Source organism: Spodoptera frugiperda, chromosome 12, assembly GCF_023101765.2.
Source record: "Spodoptera frugiperda isolate SF20-4 chromosome 12, AGI-APGP_CSIRO_Sfru_2.0, whole genome shotgun sequence".
NCBI lineage: Eukaryota > Metazoa > Arthropoda > Insecta > Lepidoptera > Noctuidae > Spodoptera > Spodoptera frugiperda.
In genome coordinates, this window is record NC_064223.1 from 5215231 (window position 1) to 5225817 (window position 10587).

Here is a 10587-nt window from a genome sequence, read left to right on the forward strand (position 1 = left end):
GATATTCGCTCGCAGGTCAACTAAACGAGTGTTGCGACAAGTTGAAGAAGCTTCGTGCTCAGCTGAACAAGTTCGAGGAGTTGCTAGCCGAGGCCAACAGCCAGGTGGGCGCGCCGCCCCTACACCCCACCGCCAGGACCAATGGACAGGCGCCCACGCAGGCCACTAGGTAAATACCAAACATTCTAGAAAAAGCAACGTCAAGCCTTTTATTTAGGCAGAGAGTCATATTGTAACATTGTACAATGTACATCCAGTTTTCACCATTTGTGTTATAAGTCCCATGTAATAGATGAGCCTATTGCCATATACTGGGCACAATTCCAGTTTCGCCCCGTGCGACTACTGAGGAATTTTCGAAAATCTTAAAATATCCCAGTAATATTTTGCTCGATCCCGTGGCAGCAACATCGAGCAGACATTCTATTATGTTACTATATGTAAAATAATTAAATAATAATAGGTTATAAATGCTTCAGCCGTGACCTTATGTTTTCCATTTTAAGGAAAACCATGTTACTTGGTTATCTGTTGTAAATTACGCATTAGCTGTATTTGTAGTGTAGTGATTCGATTGCATAAATGGCAGACATTCTACAAAGTTACCATCTGCAAAATAATATAAAAATAGGTTATAAATGCTTCAGTTCTGACCTTATGGTCTATTTTAAGGAAAACCACGTTACTTGCAAATTACGCCACTTGTAAAAGTCGCATTAGTTGCATTTGGAGTGTAGTGATTCGATTGCATAAATTAATGAGTATTTTGTGGTTTTGATATTCCCAACCACGCAATTAAAAATTACGAATAACAACATAATTTCTGTTTTTAGGAGTATTTAACTAGAATAGTTACGTAATTTGTGTGGATGACTTTATTATTATAAAATATGTGTGGTAAAAGATTGCATCTATAATTACAAGCAAAAGCTATATATAAATTCTATATTTTCTGCCTACTAACCTTCAATAACGGTAAAATGGGGTGAATAGATTTTTTTTATTAGGATTATTAGTTTGTTTTCATATTTTTGGTTTTAATAGAGCATTTTTGGTTTTAATGATGAATTAATAAAAAATATTAAAATGGTGTAAACAGTTCTAAATTACGGGAAAACACAAAAATGTTGTTCCTATTCACCCCCGATTTGTTTCTATTCACCCCGTTTTACGGTAATTTTGATGATTGTGTGTGCTAAAAGATTGTATCTTTATATATATATACTGTATACGAAAGCTATACCTTCTTGAGAAAATAAACGAGTTTCAACTTTCAATACGTAATAATACAATCCTTCTTATTATTCCACAGCATCGGATCAAACAGTGAATCTCTGTCGCGGTCGGCGTCGGAGTCGTCGGTGAGCACGGGCACGGGCACGGGCGGTGCGGGCGCGCGCGCCGCGGGCGGCTCGCCCGAGTCGGGGCTCGGCGGGGAGCTCGCCGCCGTGCACAGCGACCACCACGCCAACGGAGACCACGACCACGACCCCGACAACGACCACGACAACGACCACGAGTCGGACTTTGATTACTATTACTGCGAGCCCGATTTGCAGCCCGTCGGATACTGCAAAGCTTTGTACGCTTTTGAGGGTGAGTTTTCTTTGTAGTTCTGTACTAAGTCAATAATAAATGTAACTATACTTTTGGAGGATAACAGACGTATTTTTATATTATGTATGTCATTTAGAAACTCCCATACATCAAAGTACTCCCACCTGTCTTAATTGCTTTTGTAATCATAGAAACGAAAATCTATTAAAAATCTATTTAAGAACATCATTGACAGTAGGGTAACCTAATGTGCTGACATGTATATAAATACATTATCACATTACTGCATTTCATTTTACAATCCGAGTTTTGTTACATGAGATTCCATACTAATATACCTTGCACCGTTCCCCAGGTATCGGCAGCGGGTCCACGATGAAGATGGAGTGCGGCGAGCGTCTGTTGGTGCTGGAGACGGACGCGGGCGACGGCTGGACGCGGGTGCGGCGCCACCACACGCGGGAGGAGGGGTTCGTGCCCACCACGTACATCGCCACCACGCTATATGCAGACGCTAATGCGCACTAGCTGGTGAGTTTGTATTTGATAAACTTAGATGGAGAGGGTGGGAGGTCGAAGGATGAAAGTGTTTTTGAGTGACAGGGAAATGAGAATGAGAGGGACCTAAAAGTATGAGGTGAGGTGAGATGAAGATAAATATGAGGAGACAGTAAGGGTGATAGAGGGGGAAGGTGACAGGGAGTGGGTGGGACGTGAAAATATAGAGGAATCAACGTGTAACGAGAAGGACGGGGAAAGGGTGATGGTGACACGGGGGAAGGATAAGGGTGACGACAGGGTATGAATAAAAGTGATGTATGGAAGGTAGTATGAAATGTATAAAGTGAGGATGAGAGGAGAAAATGAAGTAGTAATTTCACATGCATTAATTACCTCTTGTATGTATTGTGTATTTTACCGGGTGGTTTGTTCCAGTGGCGCGCCCCCGGCCGGGCGGCGACGCGGTGACGGCGGGCGCGGGAGCCCGAGCCGGCCCGAGCTCTGCTTCCCGCCGCACGCACGCGCTACTTGATATGTTTTGTGGCCTATAATATAGTAACAAGTATTTTTGCTATAATTTATCGTATCGAAAACGTTCGCATTATTTTTTTATCGTGTTCTTTCTATTCCGATTGTTATCCTGGCGTAGGCCACCATTGAACAAAAACGGAAACATTCCATGATCTTATTTATTGTGTATATTGTTGGTTATATGGCATACATATTTTCATGTATGGAGTATACCGTAATAGCGTAATGTTAATTGTAATGTGGTGTAACTCATCTAGATCTTCATTGTGCCAGCTGTTTACGTAATAAGTTTATATTTCGTACTTATGATAGTTGTAATCTTGCTTTTATGTTATTTGCCATTGAGTATTTGAAATTATAGCAAAAATAGATAAAGTGTAGGTGTTATGAAATGTGTAAAATATGTAAACTTAGACATAACTTGAAATGCTATCGACATATTATAATGATCTATGAATAACATGTAATATGGAATCCTGTGTCAACTATCACACGCGATCTATTGTATAATACTTACTTTAATTGAATTTTATATAGGATATTATCTAATAAAGCTAGCTAAAGTCACGATTAGCCGATGTTATTTTCTGAATATACGCTGTTTGCGGGAACGTATATATAGTTCATGTATTTATATTTAGGTGAGATGATGTATGAGAGTGAGGCATACGATTTTTCTACAAATATAAAATTATGCGACAATTAAACTGTGTTTGATTTATTTATCTATCTTCTAATCCCATCATTGAGTTAATAAGTCAATACTTTTAGTAAAAGGAAACCGTTGGAAAGGAAACAAGAGCGGTGCAAAGCTCCTTTCAAACAGGAGTACTGATTTAAGTCAGTACTTCTGTTTTGTAAGGCTAGTGTTCTCGAAAGTTATGTAACTAAAACCTAAATAAACACGTTAGGTTTTAGGTATTATAAATGGGCCTACTTCACCCAATGTCATGTCAACCCTGTGCATATTTTAAGGGGTTGTGTGTTTTGAGGGGTTCAAAAATGTAGTTATTTATATAATTCGAATAACGGGTATTTATATAGTAAGGTAAATAAAAGTTCTATTCAAATAGTTAAATGAAGTTAAATTTTATTATTTTCTTGGTATTATTTTTGACAAGAATTAAACGGATCGAAATAATTAATCGAAAATTTACGTTTATTCATAAAAAAACATGTTCTGGATTAAACAGTGCCTAGGCAGACCAACGGTACTACAAAGAAACCTAAATATCTTTTAAAAAATATTCTAGAGGTGTGAACGTCGAATATAAAATTCTGAAGTGAGCATCTACGAGTATGTAGAGAAAGTGAGAATGTGCTGCTCATTAGCCAAATGCTTGCGAGCTAGGGGCTCGACTGCTCGAGTGCCTGAGTATCCGACACGAGAGGTTGTATTCAACTCGGCTTTGTAGTTCTAGTACAAAGTGAGTAGATGGCGCTACGTACCTAACAGTGACTTTAGCGGGTTTGAAGCCTAAGGGTCAGTGCACAACAGACAAATGTATAGAAAAACACTCAATGATACGTTAGTGCAATCGATGATACGTCTGACGTATTTTACTCCAGATATGAACCAACTGTTAACTTTTCCAAGAACTTCTTTCATTTGTATATTACTTCTTAATGCTGGTCTGTCAGTGTGCTTGTGACTTCGATACATTTGAATTTAATTTTTTCATTCTTTTAATGCTGGTCAGTCAGTGTGCTGGTGGCTTGGATACACTTGAATGTAATTGAAAAATATCTAGGTGGCGGTGGGTACTCTGAGCTGCGGACTGCCTAGCGGGTTACAGGGGCTCCGGCTCGAAAAGCAGGAGTAGGAACGGGGTGGTATTTAGTCAGTAAAAGTCTGACACTGTCTCTCGCCTCGTCCAAGGCGGGAAGTCATGGGATGACTTCCCCTCAAAAAAGAACGTGGGAGTGGGTAGGTGATTATTCCATCCAGAACAAGAGTCAATGAATTACCAGGCCCAGTATTTCTACAAGATGACTAGGCGAAGCTGGATTGTGAAAGAGCGATGAGTAATATACTTAGTATAATAACTACAACTAAGCATAATGCTATTCAAGGAACCGGATGTTTATGGAAATCGTGATCAAAATTGTCACAACTCCACTAAAATATGCAGCATAACTCACAGAGATAGCTTTCAGCTCTTACATCATTACTAAGAGACATTTTTATGCAATCACACATCAGTTAACATAATCCTCAAATTTTTATTTTTAGAGAACAGTCGGTATTACATGACAAATGATTTATTATTTCACCCAGACCCCGACACTTCGTGATAAAAAACTTAATCTGGGAAAAATTCATTGACTGCACGGCTGCCGCGTAACGTGTAGCGGGTTTGATTCGCCCACAGAGCAACTCTTTGTATGATCCATAAATTGTTGTTTCGGGTCTGGTGTCATGTGCATGTGAAATTGTATGTTTGTAAACGCACTTACGACACAGGAGAAAATACTAGTGTGGGGCAACGTCTAAAAAAAATGTTGAGCGTTCGCAGTGACGTTACAGAGCACCGATCATAAGTCTATTGATGAATTGATGTAACCATTTCACACCAAATTAATTAGCCAATTTATATTAAAAAAAAAAAATGAAATAACTTCCCTAATCGCGTGTGTTCGCACGAGACGCAAGGTGCTTACATTGCGTTCGCTGCTCCATTGGCCGAGTGTACCGCCTTCCGTGTCTCGCCACGCAATCATTGCATAATTGGATTCGCTAACCATCAGACATTTACACGCATTATACGTTCATTGCAGACTAGTTAGCGCTTTTCTTCGCTATCTCCCATCTCCAATGACCGATGTATAGTTCCAGCGAGTTTAACTTCATAACTCGACTGCTATAAGTCCGGAGCTAAACGAGTTTTGCGGGAACTGGGCACACCATCCCGAGGTCGGGGATTGTGCAAATATTTAAATGGTTTTCCTGCTGCGGTTGAAATTGCTGAGATATTGTATAATAGCTACCCTTTGATAGAAAATTACAATCATTAATGTATTGTCCAATTTAATTGAACATTATTGATACCATCTACATCGATGGACTTTATTTGAGAATCTATAAATGAATTGAGAATGTCTTGTAAGTAAGCCAAGATATTATATAATCCCAACAAGTTATCAGTAAACAGGGTGCTTGAGTACCTAAGTACGACCTAGATAAGTAATAAGTTGTATTACACTGAGCATATTTATCACGACGACTAGTAAACAGTTCGAGCGTGCCTAAGTATTTGAATCGTGAAAGAATATTAAAATTACCGACCGTGTCGTATAATGGCTCAATAAAATCTGTCTCCCAAGTTGTGATTTACTTTGGAAAATGATAATAAAGTAGCTATTACGATGCAAATTGTAGTTTTTGTTGTAACTGTTCTCTGAAGAGCACTTTGAGATAACATTACCATGGGTACCGCATGTCGTGCATTATATATGTGTATTTAATATTCCTAAATAAAACTCAAAAGTTTTTTGACAAATAGTGCATTTGATATTCACAAAAATATCTAAATATGCCGCAGGGAACAAATAGCTCGTCTCAGAAGCGCTACGGAAACAACAAATAAAACTGAGTATCCTACAAAAAATAGCCAAGTTTAATACCTTAATGACCGATAACTGATTAGTAAAAAAAAGTTAACACGGTCCGCGGGCGCGTGTTTGTTGAAGTAACGTATTATGTAACGTTTCCATCTGTTAAACCACTCCGACAGGTTTTCGATGCAGTACTATGTAGTCAAGTGAAATGTTGATCGTAAACGGCCCGCACGACATCCGCACAACGGAATACAAGAGTCCCACCAACTGAGAGTTGGGTACAATGAGCCGTTTGCTGCGGTCAGTTAGAACTATGCTCTGTTACTGGGGAAGTTTACACCGTACTAGGTACTATGTACCTATATACCCACATCGTACGAATAAAAGACGAGATCACGAACAGGGTTAAGAGCTTTCGGAATAAAATTGTGCGCTGTTCAACTTTGGATTGCACGTGGGAAGTATGGAAGTAGAAATGGGATAGTAAGTTGTGTTTACTCGCGTACTGGATGTCGGTTGGAAATTAGTTCGGAACTGGAAGATATGAAACGGTATCCAGAGATTTTCTAGTTCCTTTTTCTTGTAGGTACACAGTTATAAAATGAAAGTATATATCTACATAACAATTGGTCTTGTCTCTGTCCTATAATTCTCACAGTGTGGATCATATCAACAGCCTATAAGTGGCCACTGCTGACCAAAGGCCTCTTCTCACATGGAGAAGGTTTGAGCATTAGTAACCATGCTTGCTCAATGCAGGTTTGCGATTTTATACTTATAATTAGAAATTATAAGCCCAGGTTTCCTCACAATGATTTCTTTCACGATTTGTCAGGTCTAAATAATCTTAGAAAATACATATAACTTGGGAAAAGTCACATTGGTACTTGCCGTTGGTAGGTTTAGAACCCGCACCCTCATGCATGAGAAGCGGGCGTCTTAAACCTCCAGGCCACTACATACAGTGTGGATAATTGTTATAAACATAAATATGAAATTATAAACTGACTACTGCATGAAGCAAGATTTAAGTAACTTGTCAAAACTGATTAAATCACGTCTGCCATTTACTCAAGTGGAATGACTATGAAATTGACAAATCAAATTAAAATCGTGGATTTAGTAATACCTCTACGATAGAATGGACTTTCCAATAAATGTATTGTTTGCCCCAAACAATTTCAGATACGGTGAAACTATGATTATTTTTTAAATCAAAATCATAAGTGCTCTCTCGTTGCTATTCTTTTTCAAAGAAACCAAAAAATAAGACCGTAGCAAATAAATAACAGGTCAAATAATAAATTATTCCTAATAGTATCTAGACTTAACTTGTAGCTTAAATAGTAAATTACACAAAGATCTTTTCCCCAAAAGACAAACGAATCATTTTCAGTCCACCTTTCCAAATATTAAGCAAAAAAATATTTGATAATATTAAAATTTCATTAGGAAAAGTAAATAATTGACTTACAACTCAAAGTGAGTGGAAGTCCGCAACTTCGTACTGAATCCTTAATGAGGAGGAATTCTTTGAAAACAAATGGCTACATTACAACACAGAGTATTAGGTCCTACACATTTCTTATTGCTTCGTAAAAATTACAGAAGCACCTATTTATCTTTGTAAAAGAAAAAGTAAAATATATTGCTTATGTAGCAACTGTTGCTGCTGAAATGTCTTACAATTTTGTGCTTATTTAAAAAATGTCGTTACTACGAGTAACACGCCTGAACTGAAACATTTATGAATCGTACATGACCTGTTATTTTTAGAGTTCTAAGTCACATTATTGGAGTGGCCTAATGTCTAGTCTAAAGCAGGTTGATGATGATAATTCAAAGTTCAAAAGATTTATGATGAGGTCTCTATCATTACAGTTTACTTTTCTGACATGTCGAAGTAAGGAAAAAATGAGGAGATCCACATACGAACAAGAAGTCGCTGACATAGCCCAGCGGATTAGCAAGCTGAAGTGGCAGTGAGCAGGGCACGTAGCGCGGAGAACCGACGGCTGCTGGTTCAGAAAGGTTCTCAAGTGGAAACCGCGTACCGGCAAGTGCAGCGTATGATGTCTACCCGCAAGGTGGACAGATGACCTGGTTAAGGTGGCAGGGAGCCGCTGGATGTAGGTCAGTTTCAACTGGCCTATCTGGAAAATCATTGGGGGAGGCCTATGTTCAGCAGTGGACGTTTTGTGGCTGATATGATTATGTCGCAGTAACTGTTTACACATCAATGCTATAGAATAGATCATATATTCCAATTAGGTGTAATTAACCTACATTTTATTGCTCATCCTAAAATATTAACAATTACAACAAAATACTACAAGTGCTTTCATTTCGAAAATACTAATTAAATTAAAACGTACCAATTACGTAATTAGATAAGTACACACAGATAATTACAAACAATTAAGTAACGTCAGAAATATATAATTTCATTAAACCATAATTGGGTTTTACGTTGGAATACATATTTGTTACGCATCCCTTAATTTAACATAGGTAGGCGCTTTTAATTAAATTCGAAAATAGACTTTCGTGTTTGTATTTGTAACATGATATAACGTTACGACTTTTATTCCCTGAAGAGGTAGGCAGAACTGCAGATACTTATACTAATGTACCACCCACTTTTCGACAGTTCTTGTTTGCACCAGTGACTCATCTGATTGCGGATGTCCAAGGGCGGCGCTGATTGCTTAACATCAAGTGATCAGTCTCCTCGTTTGTCACCTATTCCATAAAAAAATGTTGTGATATGTAATTACTCGTAGTGGTGAACGTATTATGTTTTATACCGGCCAACTGGGTACAATTTTGAGGTTCATGCTATTACTTGAAAGTTTTGCAAAGGGCAGAAGACATCATATCTCAGTTATGCTAGGCCTACCAAGGAATCGAAGCAGACAGACAATTGTGAATCATAGTACCTGATAAGTAAACTGTATACTGTATATCATATGTATAGATTTACAGTCACATAACACACGGTTTTCCGACCAAAGTAGGGAAAAGCTTAGAAGCCACGTGCATCGATTCCCATTGATGTTTTCCTAATCTTTTCCTCTCGGTTGTCATTGAATATTTAACCAAATTTTATTTCCGCATGTATATTTGATACTTACATTGAACGGGTGTTATGATTATTTCGATCTAGACCTATTGAACTTGTAACTTACCGGTTCGGTCTAGAAAATAAATAGTTACTAGTACAAATGTACTAGTAACTAATTGAAGTATTTTTTAAGGGCGGAAAATTATCCTTATTTCTCTAGCCTGGGCGAGGCGAAAGGTAGTGTCAGACTTACTGACTAAAACTGACTAAAAACCACCCCGTTTCTACTCCTGCTTTTCCGCTTACTAGGCAGTCCGCAGCTCTGGGGCAATCCGCAGCTTCGGTAATTGCAGTAATAGGTATGAGTTTTTGTATTTGCTTGCTTTACGAGAATTTCCTCTTAACCCTTCAGAAACTGAACTAACCGACAAAACTAATATGAATCTAATGTTAGAACTTAGGCATTTAAATGTGTCGAGAATGTTTGGAAAACCCTTTGTGAAACTATTCAGCATGTTACATTAAATCTAACCACGTACCGTCGGTAAGCCAGCAGGCAAGGAACGGATTAGCTTTCCACGAAAAGGTCACACCTGATGTCAGCGACAAGCTCACAGCAAATTCGTATTATAGAGGATTAACTCTGTATCGCTTACACGAACAGTTTCGGGTCGCTACACGTAAACAAACCGCCAAAAACCGAAACAGAATAGAATAGAATATTGTAATTGGGAACCGAATATCCGGAATATAGCCGGATTCATTGAATATTCTCTTGCCATTCCGCTACCTTCCGCCGCAAACATTCCGGCCATCGATTCGAGTCTTTCAACATGACATTAATTCAAGATCTAGTATGAGAATTTAAATCTTTCCGATTGAATAATCTTTGTTATCGATGTAACCTAGTTGTTTACACAATATTTTTTGGAAAAAATGCGTCGAGAAAGGAATGACATCAGTTAAGGCGTGCTATTTATGTGAAGGGCGGCACCGGCGGTGGCATGTCCTATGTAATATACGAGTAGTAATGTGACACGCGACTTTTCTCTCCGCGGCGAATACTAAGGGTGCGTAATTTGTCAGACCCTAAATATTAGGAGCTCGCGTCATCATCAGCACTGTTTTTTGTTATTCTAGCCTCATTCGCATTTGGCAAATACACGTATTCTAAATTAAACTCTGTGTATAAGTATTTAAACGTATTTATGAATGAAACTTATCAAGATTGATGCAATGCTTAGATTATTAGACGAGATAGGTATATGTTTACGGTAAAACCGAAAGTTGACATAATAGGTGGCAAATGTTAAGGCAATCCGTTGTAAGTGATATTAATTTGATGTAACACACTTTCATACCGGTCGGCGGGTTTT

At 38.3% G+C, this 10587-nt stretch overlaps 1 protein-coding gene across 4 annotated transcripts in view; it reads left to right on the forward strand.

The window, feature by feature from the left end:
- The window catches only part of LOC118262538 (formin-binding protein 1-like), a 38250-nt gene extending 34954 nt beyond the window's left edge, over positions 1 to 3296 (forward strand). For all 4 annotated transcript variants that reach the window (XM_050697169.1, XM_050697167.1, XM_050697168.1 and 1 more), the window contains 4 exons: positions 16 to 169; positions 1313 to 1596; positions 1913 to 2088; positions 2494 to 3296. In XM_050697169.1, the coding sequence (XP_050553126.1) occupies positions 16 to 169; positions 1313 to 1596; positions 1913 to 2085 (611 nt within the window). In that variant the 3' untranslated portion in view covers positions 2086 to 2088; positions 2494 to 3296. The remainder of the gene's footprint in view (positions 1 to 15; positions 170 to 1312; positions 1597 to 1912; positions 2089 to 2493) is intronic.
- Positions 3297 to 10587: the final 7291 nt, after the last annotated feature.